Source organism: Pongo abelii, chromosome 22 (genome assembly GCF_028885655.2).
Source record: "Pongo abelii isolate AG06213 chromosome 22, NHGRI_mPonAbe1-v2.0_pri, whole genome shotgun sequence".
Taxonomy (NCBI): Eukaryota; Metazoa; Chordata; class Mammalia; order Primates; family Hominidae; genus Pongo; species Pongo abelii.
Window position 1 is genome coordinate 50,674,031 of NC_072007.2, and position 21,099 is coordinate 50,695,129.

The window sequence follows — 21,099 nt, forward strand, 5'->3', positions numbered from 1 at the left end:
CAAATTTAAAGAATAAATGTTAATGATTCAAAGTCCTTTTGTTTAAATTTATGTCTCCTAAAAATTACATTAAAGTATTATACCTATTTATCCAGTGGTCATACTTCTGGAAATTTTTCTTGAAAGAAATAATCTTAAAATCAGACAAAGGCCAATGCATAAAGAAGTTCATTTGATGTCTCATTTGTAATGGTCAAACATTAGAAATAAACTAAATTTTTAGCACTGTATTAGATGTTTTCAAAATTTAGCTCACAGACCTGTAGGGATCCCTGAGACAACTTTAGGTGATTTGTAAGAAGAAAATCGTTTTCATGACAATGCTGAGGTGCTGTTTGCCTTTCTCATGGTGTTGACATTTGCACTGTTGGAGCAAAAGCCATGGTGGGTGAGACTGCTGGGCGTTACCATGAATCCCAGCAGGGACACTAACAGGATGACCATTCATTGTACTGTTTACCAATGCATACTCTCAGTTGGCTTTTTAAAAATGCCAGATTCATTTACAGACACTTGATGAAGCAAGAAAAATAACAGTTTTATTACATCTTTACCCTAAAGCTCATGTTATTTTTAATGTTCTATGTCCTGTGTAATAAAATGGGAAGAAGGCACAGTGTTTCCTCTACCTCCTGAGCAGCACGGCTATCTTCAAGCAGAGTATGTCTGTGCTTGCTTGAGTTGCAAATTCGACCAGCTGCTTTTTTTCATGGAATTCCATTTCTTTCTTAAAAGAATGGCTACCTAAAAACGATGGTTATGCAGTCTTTTCTATTTGTCAAACAATTTCTTACAGAGAAATGAGCCCATCACTCCCACGATTACAATTGATGGTGTTTATTATAAATAATAAAATTGAATCTTTCAAGAAAGAATACAATTTTAGAAAACTTGCATCCATCAGCATGAACTTGACAGTTTACTTGAAGACTTTCTGATGAGATCATGGTAATGTTCGTAATTGTGATATTTTGATATTGTATAACAAATTGTATCAACATTTGGAAGATCTGCGTAACACAGTGAACCAATCATTTCCAAATGATCAATTTTTTATGTTACAAAATCATGTGTGGGTAAAACATTCCTTCCAAGGGTATGACAGACCAATGAATTTTAAGATGGCAGAGTACAGAAAATGTGTTGATATGGCATCTGACTATTGCAATGAACCATTAAGATACTGCCATGTTTTAATTCTCTGCATAGTATGGAGTACCATTAGGTGTTTTCTGGTCTATTCACTTGTTTTATTTGTTTATTGTTTGTCTCTCCTGACTGAGAAGAGAGTCAATGAGGGAAAGGACCTTGCAGATCTTTTTCATTATTGTATTCCTCAGTGTCTAGAGTAGTGCCTGGCATGAAGCAGATGTTCTGTAAATGAGGATTAAAGAAATAAACACAACCACAAAATGAACCTTTATGCAGCTATTACCAGCCTGGTTTACCAAGAATATCTAGTGATTTGAGGAAATTCTCAAGATATATGGTTATTAAGAACCGATTTATAATTATGTGCAGACATATCTAATATACAATGCACAATACATATTCTATAATATATAATGCAATGCAATATATATGCCCCATAATAATAATACACACACATTATTATTTCCATGTTTGTGTGTCTGTAGGTGTTCTCAATAAAGTAAAACTCACAGGGTTGGTGGGAAAAGAAGGTTGGGGAAGACCACAGGAAACCTATGCAACTTTGTAATAAGGGCAACTAAAAGCCAATTATTGGTTCCTGGAGAGAGAACTTGGACAGCTCAGACAGACAGCTCAATGTGGCTAGAAGCAACACCCACAGGTTTTAGAAATAGTTTTATAACATATTAGTTCTATTCCTAGGACCTACCTCAGGTAGATTCCTTATATAATTAAAACAATTTTATTTCATATTCAGCTCAGGAAACTGACTTGTAGAACAGAAGAAATGAGTCTTTCTGAGGGTCTGCCACTACAAAGCTGTGTATCCTTGGATGAGTCTGATCACCTTATTGTTTTTTTCTGGTAAGGAGATTGTAGTCAATTCAAATTGCAGGATCTGTAAAGATCATCCTGACAGGTAGATTCCGTGACAGTCCATGTCATGATGTAAAGAATAATTTAATGATGAAAACATTCTGTGGCATCCTTTAAACATATAATTTCTATGTTGTTGCTTTGACCTGCTCATCTACAGAAGATAAGACATTTGTTTGAAATCCTCATCCAATACAGAAAATCCCTTCCAGTTAAGTTCTAAGAGACCTTGCTTTTAGGAGGTTTTAGGAAAAGAAAGTTATCTATTTAAAAATTATCTGAGAGATGACTAGATAACCAAGCCAATGATGTGCTCCTTTTTTTCTGTTGTAATGTTAACAACACATGCCCTCTGGAAAACCAAGCCAAAATTCCACCTGGAGAGAAAATTAGATCAACTAAAGTTCCTGTGAAGATTCAGTCTGTAGTAAAGAAGACATCTCATGTTCCCTGTCATTCTTCAGCCTGTACAATTATCCTGCTCTAAATAAGCAGATCTTAGATTACCCGACTTCAAATCATTGGTCTGGGAAGTAGTCGGGCTATGGAATGAGTTGTGTTGGAACCAGGAGAACAGGCCTTACCTTTCACGGTCACGTGGACGCTCTGGCTGGTGGAGAGTTGTGGTTGAACCAACACGTTGCATGTGTACTCCCCCTCGTCCACTTCCTTTTGCACATCCGAAAGTTTAAGAGTTCCATTGTTCTCAAATGCCACTTGGCGGTGGTTGAAAGGAAGCAGGTTAGAGTTCTTGTACCATTTAATGGAGTAATACGGGTAGCCAATCACACGACAGTGAATGTATGTGTCCCGTCCTGCTATTGCTGTGATGTTTTTCATTGGTCGAATGCTTGCAGGCCCTGGAGAGACACAAAGAAACTCTTGAAAATAATTTAAGGGTACATCTCATGTGGGGAAATGGGTACACCTTTCCTTGAGTTAAAAATGTAGATTATATTCATGTAAGCACATCTTTTTCAGTTAAACAAATATTTTTGCATGTGGCATTTTCTACAATGAAGGTTTCTCTTTTCTGAAATTCAAATGAATAAATGTTAAATATCTGCTACTTCTATGAAAATGTTTTGAATTAAAAATTACAAGATAAAAGGCAATTTAATTAATAGAAAGTAACTAGTCTACACTGGACAATCATGCACTTTTGGTGAAAACACTGGCAGCGATTGATCAATTGTTTAACTCTCTCTGTAAAATCTAGGACGACGATGGAGGTTACACCACGTTGCAGCATGAATGTAAGTTTAATACCATGTACATGAAAGTTTACCATGAATGTGGAACCGAAGAGAAGGAGAAGGGAAAGGGCATGCAGAGCATAAACCAGGAAAGGAAACATCAGGTGAACAGATCTAGAGTAAAAAAGAACAAGCTGACTACAGAAACCAAAATGCCATTTCCAACATTAACCCAGTCAGTGCCATTCCTGAGTAGGAAGGAGAGGGTAGGAAATGGGAAGCAACAGTTAATCCGCTCTGGCATTCCAAGACCCAGCTCGGTGCATGCAGAAATCTTCTTCTCCACTACAATGAGTTATGTGTGTTTTTTTGAGGAGCTGATTTGACAAGCACCTCTTACGTTTATTCGAGCCTGGTACAGGACGACTCCCGCCGAGTTGTTGGCAGTGCAGCGGTAGACTCCCCCGTCCCGGACCTGGGAGCTGGAGATGTTCAGGTAGCTGACCACATTTCCCTCCGATGTGATCATTTGGCTGATGCGGTGACTGCCACCCTTGAGAATCGGGTCGTCGTCCAGGGTCCACGTGATCGTGGGCAAAGGTGTTCCCTTCACGTTGCACATAAGGGAAACCGGCTCTGCTGGACTCACCACCTTTTCACTAAAGGCAGAAATAATTTTGGGAGTTCCATCTGCAGGAAAACAAATTATGGAAGAAAGTGGCACATACAAATAATTAAACAACTTCCAAGTACATGTCTTTAATGTCTAGGAGGTAGATGTTGTAGTTGTTAAACACTACCAAAAAGGTCTGGTTTTATTGATAAAGCAAAACGTTAATCAGAACAAGAGTTCACTATTTTCAAAACAGGTAAGCACAGCGTTAGCAAGCTTTCATCAACTGTTTCTATATTTCCTGATTGACTTAAGAGGAATGGTAATACAACTCAGATGTTCAGGTTAAACAATGACAGCTCCTAAGTCCTTAATTTAAAACTGGTGTTTCCTCACACAAAGTTATAAACAGAGGGAAAATCCACACCCACTCACCCCCACAAACAGTCACTTTATCTGTTAGGTTGGTGCAAAAGTGATTGCAAAAAGCAATGGCAAAAACAGCAATTACTTTTGCATCAATCTAATACTTCCTCAAGTTATTCGGGGTTTTCTCACTAGGGAATTGTTTACAGGAATAAAGGAAACTACTGAGAGATTGATGACCTCATCTTCATCATTTTCTCATAAGAAATCCTCTTTTAATAACTTTAATTACAAATGGTAATTGCATGCAAACTTCCATGAAGTCTCTGAGAATGGGTAGAAGCTAAATAAAGTTTGTATTAAATGCCATGTATTAAAAACCTCTAAAGATAGCTTAAGTAGGGTACTTAATGTTTTAAATCTCTCTAAAAGTATCTTAAGTAGGCTGGCCATATAATTTAACACCCAACCTGGGACACTTCTGAGGCTGAAACAGAAATGACTAATAATTATGCCAAGAGAACAGGCATGACCCAGAACTATCGCAGGCAAACTAGGATCTTAATCTTAGAGAAGTCTCCATAGAAATTTTCAGTATGTTTACATAGATCAAATTTTCATATTCCATTATTTTTCTATCATCCATATGGTTTTTTTCTCTTATTATATAGTAATAGTTACAAATGCGTGTTTCTTTTATATATGTTTTTCCATTTATAGAAAGAAACACATGCATATTAAAGGAAATGCATGAAAATCAGAAGAAAAGTTACCAATAGGTCAGCCAGCCTCAGGCGTACAAATCAACACTGTGACATATTTTTTCTAGGCATAAGTGGGTCATTTTGACATAATTGCAATCACATGCCACAGGATTTCTGAGTCTGGTAAGAGACCTTGCTGGAGGGGACATTTTTGTTTTTTAAAAGAATTTTTGTGTTCAATTAAAGGGTTGTCCCACAATGAAAGACAAGAATGAGTAGTTTTTTTTAGTTTTTAATTTTTATTATAAAAGTAATGTATCTCCATTGTTGAATATCTTTTTTGTTGAAAATTGGAAAGTATTATAAACAAAAAGAAAGGAGGCAAGCAAAATTTAGGATAGCTTGCAATTCCATCAGGGAAAGGTGACAGTTAATGTTTAATACTACCAGACACCCTGGAGGAAAGTGCCACTCATTCCCCCAGAACCTTGGGGCCTAGTTCTTGGCCAGGGAGGCCAGTTATGTAGGGTCTTCATGGTGGGGGGGCTGTGCTGCAGCTCTTCCCTCCACCCCCTACTCCTTCCCAAATTCCTGAATCTCACTTCTTCATTCCAGCTCATGTTTCAGGTGGCTGGAGAAGTCCCTGGAGTTTGTTTCCTCCAAGATATGCTCATAAGTAGCATATTGCAGTGTCCTTGGGTTGTAAGCATTTTGTCTCTTACTATCAGAGATGAAAAAGACAACTTTAAAATATTAAAATGAAAAATTGATGCTTTTGTCTTTAACGCACTGCAGACGTTGCCTCATCACATCCAGTGTTTAATTCTACAGAGAAGTTAGATGTCATCATGATTGCTATTCATTGTCCATGATCAGTCATTAATGCTTAGGAGTACTGGAGTTATTTCACATGTCCTTTATAATTCCATGGTTTTTGCAAAATGTGTTTAGCTGTAGATTTCTTTTCACTCATTTTTACATTAAGCTCTGAAAACTCAAGTATTTAGAAAAGTGTTCTTCAGTTATACTTCTCTTTTTGTAGGTAAATTTTACATACAGTGAAATATACAGATCTTAAGTGTATACCTTAGTTTTGCTAAATATATACACACCAGAGTAACCACCAAAACCATCAAGACACAAAACATTTCCATTACCAAAATTCCTTAAGGGCTCCTTTCAATAAATCCACATCCAACATAGATCACTGCTCTGATTCCTCTTAGGATGTGCTGGTTTTGCCTGTGCTTGAGCTTAGAAGAAACATAATAATAGAGTATGCACGCTTTATACGTGCATATATTTCATCATAATCAGAGTACACTTAGAATATAATTAGAAGATGTAACTTTGGAACAGTACTATTATCTAACGCACTGTCCACAGCAAAATTCTGTCGATTGACCACTAATATCCCTCGTCACTGTTTTTTTCCAGCGCAGTGCATATCACCCACTATTTATGTTTCATGTCATTTCAGCCTCTTTTCATCTGGAACATTCTTCAGCCTCTTTTGTGTTTCTTGACTTTTATATTTTTGAAGAGTAATTTTGTAGAATTTTGTAGTCAGTTGCTGAAATTGGGTTTGTCTCATATTTCCTCATGACTAAATGCAGGTTGCATATTTTTCCCAGAAATACCATGGAAGGCACGTGTTTTATGTGCCTATTGGCCATCCATGTGTTTCCTTTAGTGAGTGTCTGCTCAAATCTTTGGCCATTGTTATATTAGAATGTTTGCCTTTTTGTTCTTGGTTTGTTGTGGAATATAACAAATTTAAATCTTTATGTATTTGAAATACAAGGAAATATATATATATAGTATATACAAGGAAATATATATATATAGTATCTATGTCAGATATATACAAGGAAATATATATATAGTATCTATGTCAGATATCTTATAATGATCTGACACATTTGTCAGATATCCTATAGAGATTATATATATCTGTCAACATATATGTAACACATATACTTGTGTGTGTATAAAATATTTTATCCCAGTCTGTGGTTGCCTTTTTCTTTTCTTAATAATGTATTTGTGTTGACATTTAATGCTTTCTGTGTCCTAAGAAATCGTTACCTATTCACAAATCATGAAGAATTATTCTGTTTTCTTTTGGAGACTGTGTTGCTTTATACTTTATATTCAATTCTATATGGATAGCAACTTAATTTTGTGTGGATATGAAGTGTGATGTAGGGATTAATACTCATTTTTTTGGCCATACATTGAGTTGTTTCAGTGTTAATTTGTTGAAAAGGTACATATAGTATGTATGTGTATATGTGTATATATATATATACATTTTTTTTTTGAGATAGATAGTGTCTCTCTGTTGTCCTTGGTGTTGTGGCACAATCTCCCAAGTAGTAGCTGGGACTACAGGTGCACACCACTACGCATTTTTTTTTTAGAGACGAAGTTTTGCCCTGTTTCCCAGGCTGGCCTCAAACTCCTGGGCTAAAGGCCTCAGCCTCCCAAAGTGCTAGGATTACAGGCACAAGCCACCATGCCCCAGTTTTGCTTGAAATCACATTAATCATTTTAGAGAGAATTGTTAACTTAAGAATATTTAGTTTTCTAATCCTTGAATATGGTATATCTTTTCAATTTTTTAGGTTATTTCAATTTTATATTAGCAGAGTTTTGTATTTTTGTATGTTGAAATCTTTCACATTTGTTTAAAATATATTCCTATCTTATGTTTTATGTTATTGTAAATGAAAGTTTCAAAATATTAGTTTCCAATTGCTTGTTCTGAGTATATAGAAATAAAATTGCATTTTGTATATCATTCTTATATCCAACGACTTTTTAAACTCACTTTTAGAAATTGCTTTATTGTTTTCTTGGCATATTCTTTGTAAACAACAATGCCTGTAATTAAGACAGCTGAAATTTTTCCTTTCCAAACTCCATCCATTTTATTTCTACTCAAGCCTAACTAGGGCTGCTAGTATAATGTTGAATAGAAGTGGTGGATGTGGGCATTCTTGATTTGGTCTCAATCTTAAATGAAAAACATTTAGTGTTTAACCAGTAAGTATGATTTTAGCTGTAGATTGTTGAAGATGCCACTTATTAGGTCAAGGAAGCTCTCTGGAGTCTCTAGTTTGCTAGAAATTCTTTATGCTGAATGGATGCAAGTTTCATCAAATGATTTTTTCTGTATATATTGAGATAATCAATTGAATTTGCTCCCTTATTCTATTAATATAGTGACTTACATGGATTAGATTTTTAATGTTCTTCCAATCTTGCATTACAAGATAAGCTCCAATTGATTTATACACACACACACACATCTATATGTATATCGATGTGTGTGTATATGTTTTAAATTATGTCTACTAAAAGTTAAGATTGCAGTACTTTATGTGAAATGTAAGAACCTTGCAACGAATAATTCTGCCCTTTGTGTTATTACACCTATTTATTATATTAACTCTATAAAAAAGTGTTATTTTATTTTATTTTATTTTTAGAGATGGAGTCTCACTCTGTCGCCTAGGCTGGAGTGCAGTAGCAGGATCTCGGCTCACTGCAACCTCCACCTCCTGGGTTCCAGCTATTCTCCTGCCTCTGTCTGCAGTTGGGATTATAGGCACGTGCCACCACACCTGGGTAGTTTTTGTATTTTTAGCAGAGACAGGATTTTGCCATGTTGGCCAGGCTGGTCTCAAACTCCTGACCTCGAGTGAGCCGCCTGTCTCAGCTTCCTAAAATGCTGGGATTACAGGTGTGAGCCACAGCACATGGCCAAGTGTGGTAATTTTATAATGTTATAATCATCAATTGTTTAAAGAAATTAAAAAAGAAAACACAATTTTGCTAAATATTTACTAATATATTTACCATTTCTCACAGTATTTGTTCTTATAGATATGTTTCCATTTTATGTTCCATTTCTGTTCCATGTTATCTGTATCCTGTAGATACAAGTGTCCATTCTCTATATCTGGCATGACTTCATTTATCATTTATTAATGTGCAGGGCTGCTGACATCATATTCTTCCACCTTTTTATTACTGAAAATATCTTTATTTTGCCTTAATTTTTAAAGCCTGTTGTTGTTGGGTTTTTTGCTACAGAAGTCTACGATGGCAGGGCTTGTGTCTTTGTTTTTTTCTTTTCAACATTTTAAAGATGTTGCTCCATTGTCTCCTGTCCTCCAAAATATCTGATGAATCATCTACCATTTGTTATCAATGTCCTCTTTATGTAATATTTTTCCTCCCTCAGATTTTTAAGTTTTTCTCTTTATCTTTGGTTTTCAGCAGCTTAACTCTGATGTACTGACATAGAATTTTCTTTGTGTTTATTTTTGGAGTTGGCTGAGTTTCTTAGATCTGCAACCTTACTTTTATACCAAAGTTGACAAAACTAAGGTCATTATCTCGGAATACTTTTTTCTTCTGCATTCCCTATCTCCTATTTTTCTGGGCCTCTAGTCATATGTGTATGTCAGGTTATCTGATGATGTCCTGCTTGTCACTGAAGCTCTAATCATTTTCTTTGTAGTCTTCTTTCTCTCCATGCTTCAGATTGAATAATTTTCTAAGATTTATCTTCAAGTTCACTGACACTTTCTTCTTCCTTCTCTAATCTTGTATTAAAGCAAATATGGTGATTTTTTTTCATTTCTATGGATTCTTTTCTACAGTTTCAATTTCTCTGTTGGTCTTTCCCATATGTTCACTCTTTCAGTCCATATTTTCTTGTAAGTTACTGAACATTTTAAAATAGCATCTGTAAAGTCCTTGTCTGCCAGTTCTAACATCTGGGTCCTCTCATGATTTGTTTCTATTGCTTGCTTTGTCTTTTGTCCTTGGCTGCAGAGTCCTGTTTTTTATATGTCTAATTATTTTTTATTGTACATTTGTATTCTCACTCCCCATTTTTGGAGTTCAGATGTGTCTTCAGTGGAAGAGGACACTCCCCAATTTGCTTTTGGTGTCTCTCAAAGGTCTATATATACTTTTGCTTTTCCCAAAGTTTCTTGTTTTTATCATCTTGGGAGTTAGTCTGATATATGCTATTTCACCATTCCCAGAACTGGAAACTTTTATTATTCTTTTTTAAAATCATTCCATTTTTCAGGTATTACGGTTTTATCCTGAACTTATAATTATTAAATTCCATTTTATAGGCTCATAGGAAATATTCCCAGATTCTCTATTGTATCTATGCTCAGTCCTAGTTCACAGTATTGCAAATTTTTATAATTTTACTTTAATCCATCGCTATTTCAGTGAGAATAATGGGAGTGTTTTTGTTTTCTAGAGGAAATTAGCCAGACACTCTTTTAAAGCAGGTACTAGATATGTATTTGTAATTCCATTTCTGCTTTCTTTGCTACATTAGCACTGTCATCTCTCAGAAGAGAAAAAATATAAAGTGAAGCTTCTTGTCCTGAATGGAAGCTGACATGAGACAAATAAATCCACGAGTGTGCTGGCGGTGCGCCTTGGCCCCCTTTTTAGTTCAAGTGACAGGCTCTTTTGGAGATGAAAGCAGACATTATTTTCCCAGGGAGACCTGAGTGTCTTTGAAATCTTTCTTGCTGTCACTCTGATAACCTGAACTCTTCTGACATCATTATGGATTATCAATATGGTCTTTAGGTTTTCTTAGTTGCACCAAATGGTTGCCGAGGTAACTGGGCCTAGACAGGTAATTTCTCCTTTTTCTACAAAGAATCTAAAAATAGTGACTATGTAAAGACTAGAGTGCACCATCATTAGCAAACTGGTTCTGCACAAATTGATTACTTTCTGCACTTAATTATTATACGGAACACAGTGTCAGGCATTTAATATGAATACCATGCCTTCAGCTAATTTCACCTCTGCTTTAAAAATCTCACTATCCGCAATGAAACGATTGAATCAAAACAGGAATCTCATTGCTAAACCTGCTACTTCTTAAAAAATTAGCTAAGATTAAAAAAGAATGACAGAAATATGGTCTTATAATCAAGATATATTTAAACTTACTTTCATATATTAGTGTGTTTTATTTGTTCTCCCTTTAGGCTATATCAAAATCATTTTATTATTTTAATCAATTGATATCAGATGAATTTTAAATTATATATAAGGACATAATTTCCAACAAGACACACAAATACACAGATAGAAGCTACTTCAATCAGGTAGTGATAAATATATGTTGCCTGTGATAGCTTCTTTCTCTGGCTGACTGATAAGCTTTAAGATTTAGTAGGCAGTAACCAGTTAAAAAAAGCAAACCGTATCACATATCCAAAACCTGTTATTATACCACAAAATAATTCCTCACAAATTTCATTTACTTAAATCTGTGAACATTTGGATGGAACTAGGCACAACTGCACCAAACAAATGCCATATTTTCATTCCACCAACCACTGTACTGACATTTTGCTCTGCATTTTCAATCTGAAGTTGTACTTCTCCACTGGAGGCTATTGCCCCCACCCCACCCAGCAAACACCTGGCAATGTCTGGAGACATTTTTGGTTGTAACAACTTGGAGGAAGGTGCTCCTAGCATACATGTAGTGGAAAGGAGTCAAAAATGCTGCTAAAGATCCTACAACACATAAAATAGTTTCCCAAGATGCCTGTAATCCCAGCACTTTGGGGGGCTGAGGCGGGCAGATCACCTGGTCAGAAATTGGAGACCAGCCTGACCAACATGGAAAAACCCCATCTCTACTAAAAATACAAAATTAGCCAGGTGTGGTGGCGCATGCCTGTAATCCCAGCTACTCTGGAGGCTGAGGCAGGAGAATCGCTTAAACCCGGGAGGCAGAGGTTGCGATGAGCTGAGATTGCGCCACTGCACTCCAGCCTGGGCAGCAAGTGCAAAACTCCATCTCAAAAAAAAAAAAAAAAAAAAAAAAAAAAATTCCCCAAGCAAGGCATTCTTGAAAGACCCTGGTCTAGGGATGAATGATCAACAAAACTGTTAAGTGTCAAGTTTCTTCTAAGATTTAAATCTTGGCAATAACTTCTAATGCACAAGTGGGCCACATTTATGTTACTTTACATTACTTCTAATGTGAAACAATTTTATTTTCGTCAGAACTTTCTCTCCCATTTGCCTGATTTAGCTTGAAAAATTAGGGTAGAGTACTAGCTGGTGAGACAGACAGAGAGCCTAGAACTGAGCGATCAGCACTGCTTTGCCCTGTCTTCTTTTCTGAGTGCTCTGGGTTTGGGTTCTTTTTCAGCCATACCCTGTAACGAGGCCCACTGACCTTCAAGGACCACCTGCACATAGTCTTGAGCGGACAGCTTGTCCTTGCGCACAAAGCACTGGTATGCGCCCCCGTCACTTTTGACCATGTGATCCATTATAAGGTTTTCGTGGTTGATCCCTGTGATCCTCACATTTTTTCCAGGGTTGAGGATTTCACCATTGCGGTACCAGGAGAGTTCCTGGTCCTCAGTTCCTGTCACGCTGCAGGACAAGGAAACTTGGCTACCCACGCTGCTTTTAACCTTCCTGGGACTGATGGTGGCTTTCAGTGGCTCTGGAGGTTTTAGTAAGAGAGAGAGAATAAAAGGTAAAAACATCACTAGATAGCATTTCAACAACAGGCTGGACTTTCAACAAAGCAAGTGCAACACGCAATCATACTCCACACAGTTCCTATCAGCCACATTATTGCAATCATACTCCACACAGTTCCTATCAACCACATTATTGCAATCATACTCCACACAGTTCCTATCAGCCACATTATTGCAATCATACCCCACACAGATCCTATCAGCCACATTATTGCAATCATACCCCATACAGTTCCCATCAGCCACATTATTGCAATCATACCCCACAGTTCCTATAAGCCACATTATTGCAATCATACCCCACACAGTTCCTATCAACCACATTATTGCAATCATACTCCACACAGTTCCTATCAGCCACATTATTGCAATCATACCCCACACAGATCCTATCAGCCACATTATTGCAATCATACCCCATACAGTTCCCATCAGCCACATTATTGCAATCATACCCCACACAGTTCCTATCAGCCACATTATTGCAATCATACCCCACACAGTTCCTATCAGCCACATTATTGCAATCATACCCCACACAGTTCCTATCAGCCACATTATTGCAATCATACCCCACACAGTTCGTATCAGTCACATTATTGCAATCACACCCCATACAGTTCCTATCAGCCACATTATTGCAATCACACCCCACACAGTTCCTATCAGCCACATTATTGCAATCACATCCCATACAGTTCCTATCAGCCACATTATTGCAATCACACCCCATACAGTTCCTATAAGCCACATTATTGCAATCATATCCCATACAGTTCCTATCAGTCACATTATTGCAATCATACCCCATACAGTTCCTATCAGCCACATTATTGCAATCATATGCCATACAGTTCCTATCAGCCACATTATTGCAATCATATGCCATACAGTTCCTATCAGCCACATTATTGCAATCATACCCCACACAGATCCTATCAGCCACATTATTGCAATCATACCCCACACAGTTCCTATCAGCCACATTATTGCAATCATACCCCACACAGTTCCTATCAGCCACATTATTGCAATCATACCCCACACAGTTCCTATCAGCCACATTATTGCAATCATACCCCACACAGTTCCTATCAGCCACATTATTGCAATCATACTCCATACAGTTCCTATCAGCCACATTATTGCAATCACACCCCATAGAGTTCCTATCAGCCACATTATTGCAATCACACCCCATACAGTTCCTATCAGCCACATTATTGCAATCACACCCCACACAGTTCCTATCAGCCACATTATTGCAATCACACCCCATACAGTTCCTATCAGCCACGTTATTGCAATCGTACCCCATACAGTTCCTATCAGCCGCATTACTGCAATCATACCCCATACAGTTCCTATCAGTTGCATTATTGCAATCGTATGCCATATAGTTCCTATCAGCCACATTACTGCAATCATACCCCACACAGTTCCTATTAGCCGCATTATTGCAATCATACCCCATACAGTTCGTATCAGTCACATTATTGCAATCACACCCCATACAGTTCCTATCAGCCACATTATTGCAATCACACCCCATACAGTTCCTATCAGCCACATTATTGCAATCACACCCCATACAGTTCCTATCAGCCACATTATTGCAATCACACCCCATACAGTTCCTATCAGCCACATTATTGCAATCATACCCCATACAGTTCCTGTAAGCCACATTATTGCAATCATACCCCATAGAGTTCCTATCAGCCGCATTATTGCAATCATACTCCATACAGTTCCTATCAGCCGCATTATTGCAATCACACCCCATAGAGTTCCTATCAGCCACATTATTGCAATCATACCCCATAGAGTTCCTATCAGCCGCATTATTGCAATCATACCCCTCACAGTTCCTATCAGCCACATAATTGCAATCATACTCCATAGAGTTCCTATCAGCCACATTATTGCAATCGTACCCCATACAGTTCCTATCAGCCGCATTACTGCAATCATACCCCATACAGTTCCTATCAGTTGCATTATTGCAATCATATGCCATATAGTTCCTATCAGCCACATTACTGCAATCATACCCCACACAGTTCCTGTTAGCCACATTATTGCAATCATACCCTATACAGTTCGTATCAGTCACATTATTGCAATCACACCCCATACAGTTCCTATCAGCCACATTATTGCAATCACACCCCACACAGTTCCTATCAGCCACATTATTGCAATCACACCCCATACAGTTCCTGTAAGCCACATTATTGCAATCATACCCCATACAGTTCCTATCAGTCACATTATTGCAATCATACTCCATACAGTTCCTATCAGCCGCATTATTGCAATCACACCCCATACAGTTCCTATCAGCCACATTATTGCAATCATACCCCATAGAGTTCCTATCAGCCGCATTATTGCAATCATACCCCTCACAGTTCCTATCAGCCACATAATTGCAATCATACTCCATAGAGTTCCTATCAGCCACATTATTGCAATCACACCCCATACAGTTCCTATCAGTTACATTATTTCAATCATACTCCACACAGTTCCTATCAGACACATTATTGCAATCATACTCCACACAGTTCCTATCAGCCACATTTTTGCAATCATACTCCATACAGTTCCTATCAGCCATATTATTTCACAGAGGAACATTTCATTTGAGAACATCCTCTCGCTGTTTTTTATTTCTGGCTTTATTTCTCTTTGCAACAAATGCAATATTGTTGGTCAAACTGTCTTCTCAGGAGTCTGTGTGAGGATGTTGATATAAATCCACTGACAATAAGAAATACAGTCCAGGCACGGTGGCTCACACCTGTAATCCCAGCACTTTGGGAGGCCAAAGCGGGAGGATCACGAGGTCAGGAGATGGAGACCATCCTGGCTAACATAGTGAATCCCTGTCTCTACTAAAAATACAAAAAATTAGCCGGGCGTGGTGGTGGGCTCCTGTAGTCCCAGCTACTTGGGAGGCTGAGGCAGGAGAATGGTGTGAACCTGGGAGGAGGAGCTTGCAGTGAGCTGAGATGGCGCTACTGCACTCTAGCCTGGGGGACAGAGTGACACTCCTTCTCAAAAAAAAAAGAAAAAAAAAAAAAAAGCCATGTGCTGGCTACCAATAGTGACATAAGTATTGAACATATAAATCCTAAGTTGCCTTGTCCCAAGGTGGCACTGGTTGGTTTGCCCCGGGCCATTCTCACACACGTATGCCATATGTGGTTTACCCAGGGCCAATAACACACAATTGTGAGAAAACAAAAACAAAAACAAAAACAGGTTGGTATTAGAATGTGTGACCATGAAAAAGAGTTTTTCTTTAAAATGAGGCTGGGTGATTTAGACAGGGATGAAACTCTCATCCTCGCCTTGCTATGTTTTCAATTCAACAACCTTAATCCAATGTAGAAAACATTTACTGAGCATCTGTCATATGCCAAGGATGAGGTTAAACTCACAGGCAAGAAAAATGGAATAATATTTGTGGTGCAACTAGCATGTGCTATAAAATTATCAACTATCTTTCATATATCATTTAAGTCAGTCTTCTAATCCTGTAATTTTTGTGTTATATCCATTTTACAAAACAGAAAATGGTTATTCAGAGAGCTTAAGTAACTCAGCCAAATCCAATCAACAGGTAAATGGCAATACTAAACAAAACAAAACAAAATTTTTGGTGAAAGACCTATAGTTACAGATTTTTAAAGGTCAGAAAGTGCTGAGCAGGGAAAATCTGATGAAAATCCTGTCTAGTCATATTACAAATTATAGAAAACCAAAAATAAAGAGAAATCCTTTAAAGCAGACAGCACAAATGGCAAATAACATATACAGAAACAAAGATCTGAATGACCTCTGATTATTTAGCAGAAGCAAATGGAGGCTAGAAGACATATAAATACATCTTTTAAATTAACAAACATCTCTTGTAGATGACAGATGGCTAAGATTTGCTTCTTAATCCATTCTGGTAATCTTCTCCTTTTTATTATTATTATTATTATCATTACTTCACTTTAAGTCCTGGGATACATGCGCTGAACCTACAGGTTTGTTTACACCTTATACAAAAATTAACTCAAGATGGATTAAAGACTTAAATGTAAAACCTAAAACCATAGAAACGCTAGAAGAAAACCTAGTCAATACCATTCAGGACATATGCATGGACAAAGACTTAATGACTGAAACACCAAAAGCAATTGCAACAAAAGCCAAAATTGACAAATGGGATCTAATTAAACTAATAAGCTTCTACTTACTCAGCAAAAGAAACTATCAGAGTGAACAGGCAACCTACAGAATGGGAGAAAATTTTTGCAATCTGTCCATCTGACTAAGGTCTAATATCCAGAGTCTACAAGGAACTTAAACAAATTTACAAGGAAAAAAACAAACAACCCCATCAAAAAGTGGGTGAAAAAAACGCTTTTTTTTACCCCGGTTGTTCCTAACTTTTCATCTCACCACACTTTGTTTTCAAGGAGCTCAGTCTTCTAGGTTGATAAGACAAAGGCAATAAATGGCTGTAATAACCAACCAGAGTGATGGAGGGGCCATTAGAGACATAGCACATGTGGAGGATGGTGGATGGGAAGAGCAGGAAATCCACAGATATCAAGGATGGATAGAACTGAGATCAGTCAAAATGGAAAGAGGGAATCACAGAGATTGGGAACCACATGAATTAAGGCAGGGAGCAGGGGCATGTCTGAGAGTTTCTGATTCATTTTGGATACAACAGAGAGTCCCTGAGATTTTGGAATTAAACAAAGATAACTAAAGAAGGCATTCAAAAATGTTTAGCAAATAAGTCATACTTTCTTTTTTTTTTCCCCCAGAAATGGGGCCTTGCTCTGTCACCTAGGCTGGAGTGCAGTGGCATAATCACACAGAGGAGTTTCTGTAGCCTGAAACTCCTCTCCCTTTCTGCCTCAGCCTCCTGGGTAGCTGGGACTACAGACACAAGCCATCACACCCAGCTCAAATATATTTTTAATGGAATCACTAGGTCATAGGTCTTTTGACAAATTAGGGTGAGGAAAACCGGTCATTGAAGACATTACACATGTCTAGTGTAGGTACAATTCAGATCCAATCTAGGACAGGACAGAGGTTGAGAACAGAGCTGAGTAACTGTGAGATTCAGTTTGTATGACTTGGCAGGACATGGCAGGACTTGGAAGGATGTAGAAAGGAAAGGCTTAAAGAGCACCCAACATTTCGTGCTTGCATCTGAGGGATGAGAAGGAGGAAGATGTTGATAACAAGAGCCATTTGGAAGGAAGAGGTGGTGGAGAGTTCAGTTTGGTATCCGACACTGTTGTTTTGAAGTGCCAACTAAATTTCTGAAAGAAAGCTGGTTGACACACTTGTCTGACATTCAGGAAGGACGCCAAGGCTGTAAGTACAGATTCAGAGCTTATTTTCAGGGGCAAGGAATTCAAAGCTCTACAAATGAAACAGAGCCTAAGGAAAAGGGAAGAGCTTGACAAGAAGACAGTTCTGAATTTGGAGCCCAAGAGAATGCTTTCCAATAGAGAAGAGAGATAGGGACGAAGAAGCTGTTTTCTTCTGCAGTTAGAAGAAGCAGTCAGAAAGGAGGCAGAGAACATTCCAGAAGCATTGGAGAATCACCTAGATGTGGAAGAAGAGAACAATGATAAACATAAGCACATTAAGAATAAAGGCTTTTAAAATATAGGTAGTGATAAACATCTTTAGAGAGAGAGCAGTAACATACTCTGAGTTCAGAAGGAGACAGGACGAGAATGGGCAACAACACATCTTTGTGGATGGAGGCTAAGAGAGTTGGGAAGTGTTGTTAGATAACCAAGTATTAGGAAATAATCTTCCATGTGGAGGAAGCAACATGAGTAATGTGACTTGCAATCAGGAAAGGAATGGGTTTGTGCAGGGATTAGGAAGAAGTTAGATTTAGCAGGAATAGGTTTTTATTAACCCATTTATGCCTGAGGTTGCAATTATTTTTGAATTTTTGCAATCAGACCTTGGTGATGACCTTGAGCAGTAGGATGTAAATAACTCCCACATGCTTAGTGTTCCAATAATGGAACACTAGTCATAAGTGGGTTTTAATGCAAAACAATGGGAAATACGACCAGACAGATTTGCTTGAGATGCCTTCAGTACTATTCTAAGATATAAACTTTATTCAATGGAGAACAGGGAGCTAGGAGAGGTCTTTAAACATAGAAGAGACTTTGAGCCTGTGGGAATAATTCTTACTGGCTGTCCAATGCTGCATCATTTTATCCACATGATTCTTCAGCTATAGAAGTGTAACTGTGGATTTTATCATCCATTTCTTTCTAATCCCAGACTAAACATGTTCAAATACTTGCAGGACTCAGGCTGGACAGCCTGTTCCAGACAGAGAGTCATTCGGATATTTAATATAAATATATTCTCTTGGGCTGGTATTGTGCTAAGGCAGTCTACACTCAGGTTGACATTGAAGAGAAAGTTCCATAAACAGGGTTAGGGCTGGGCGGGGAGGGAGAAGGAAACACTTCTATTGTCACTGTGAGATTCTTGTGGTTAAATTTGTTCAATTTAGTTCATCAAACAAAAATATATTTTCAAAAAAGGAGCATTATATTAGCAACTAAGACCTCCTCTCTGACCAACGCTCTGCCTCCCTTTTCTGGCCATGTGATCTTGGGTAATTCACTTTAATTTGGTTTCTGCATGAGCAAAATTGAGGGTGGTTGAGTACATTACATTGTGACTCTGCAATCACATCCTTCCTTCCTCCAAATCTGCCTTCAGTATCCTTCTGAACACATTCCTCAAGGCAGCCAAGGCAATCAATGGAAGATCAAATATATCCATTATATTTGGAGTAGATGATCTATAATACTAGGCACAAGTCTAATATTTGGGTATGTCTGAGCCCCATACTTTGGCTGATAATAGCCTCATTTAGAAATTTAATGCAGAAATGGTCTGGAAACAGACAAAGGACAACTGCTTTGATTGGCTACCATCACTTGTGCTGAAAGAAGAATCCTACCCTCTCCCTCTGTTCATTTTTAGAGACTGGCTGCTGTGAATTCATCAGCTAGGAAGTGTTATCTTGAAATCATATCTTGGAAATGTAATAGTCTGTGGCCTAATGGAAATCACAGAGGTTTGGGGATCAGACAGACTTCAAATCAAATCCGACACCCAAGACTCTCCAGTTGTGTAACCTTGGGGAATTCATCTGAGCATTAATTTTCACATCTGTAAAATGAGGTTTCTGTTGATCTCAGCTGGACTGTTTTGGGAGTTAATGGAAAGCTACAGATAAAACATGGAGATTCGGTTATAACAGGAGCTCCATCGATAGAAGCCAACACCACCTTTGCAAGTTACCGTCCAACTTACGTTTCACGTACAGGCGGCCTATCACCTTAGCAGTTCCGTATCTGTTGGACACTTCACACACATAGCTGCCTGAGTCCGAGGGGCGAATGTTCTCAATGAGCAGCCCCGTCACGGTCTTCTGGAACCTCCCTGAAAGTTCCAGGGGCATGTTGTCCTTCAGCCAGCGGTAATCTGGCTCAGGGTGCCCAAGCGCTTTGCAAGGCAGCTCCACACGCTGCCCAGCCATGGCTTTGCGATGGTCAAACCCATCCAGTATGGATGGGGCTGAGTTCGCTGGGTCTGTAGAAGAAATAAAAACTCTTAGAGGCAGTGAATGAGGAGTTGAAGTGGTCATTTAGAATTGTAGGACTTCATGTATAATTTAAATACGGTGCATCATACCAACTATTGATACAGATCTTTAAGATTTTATAAGTGAACAGAAAAAGAAGTGCCCTATTCATACAATTTATTTTCTGCTCAGAATTTACAAAAGGTTGAACACTGGTCAGAGCTTCTGTTGGTCATTCGTCAGTAAATGAATAAAAGATCCAGAATGAGCAGGCTTCAACAAGACCTGTCAGCTCAGGCCAAGAATCAGATTGTCCTTTCATAACTGGGAATGTCAGAATTCTCTTTAAAAGATCCTCAATGGGTACAAATATGCAATTTGAGAGAAGAAATAAGACCTAGTGGTAGATAGATCAGTGGAATGACTATGGTGTGCAATTATCTATTGTATATTTCAAAATAGCTAGAACAGAAGAATTGAAATAATTATAGCTTAAAGAAAAGCCAAATATATAATGTGATGGATATCCCAAGTACACTGATTTAACAAATTATATGAATACATTAAATTATCACATGTACTCCAAACTATGTATATCTATTATGCATCAATAAAATATCATAAAATTAATAAAATAAATAATTTTTTAAGATAGTGGCTCACTCTGTAGCTCAGGCTGGAGTGCAGTGGTGCAATGATTGCTCACCACAGTCTCAAACTCCTGGGCTCAAGTGATCCTCCTGCCTGGGTCTTCCAACATATTGGGATTACAGGCATGCACCACCATACCCAGCCTAAATAAATTTAAACAGAAAAAAAGAGCAACACTAGGCCAGGCGCGGTGGCTCACGCCTGTAATCCCAGCACTTTGGGAGGCCAAGGCGGGCAGATCACGAGGTTAGGAGATCGAGACCATCCCAGCTAACATGGTGAAACTCTGTCTCTACTAAAAATACAAAAAATTAGC

The 21,099-nt window shown here is 38.0% G+C and overlaps 1 protein-coding gene across 2 annotated transcripts in view; it reads right to left on the reverse strand.

The window, feature by feature from the left end:
• Positions 1–21,099, reverse strand: part of DSCAM (DS cell adhesion molecule) — an 826,557-nt gene that overhangs the window by 310,955 nt on the left and 494,503 nt on the right. For both annotated transcript variants that reach the window (XM_024239402.3, XM_054542559.2), the window contains exons 5-8: positions 19,862–20,140; positions 12,160–12,435; positions 3,618–3,914; positions 2,613–2,888 (exon numbers count right to left, since the gene is read on the reverse strand). In XM_024239402.3, the coding sequence (XP_024095170.1) occupies positions 2,613–2,888; positions 3,618–3,914; positions 12,160–12,435; positions 19,862–20,140 (1,128 nt within the window). The remainder of the gene's footprint in view (positions 1–2,612; positions 2,889–3,617; positions 3,915–12,159; positions 12,436–19,861; positions 20,141–21,099) is intronic.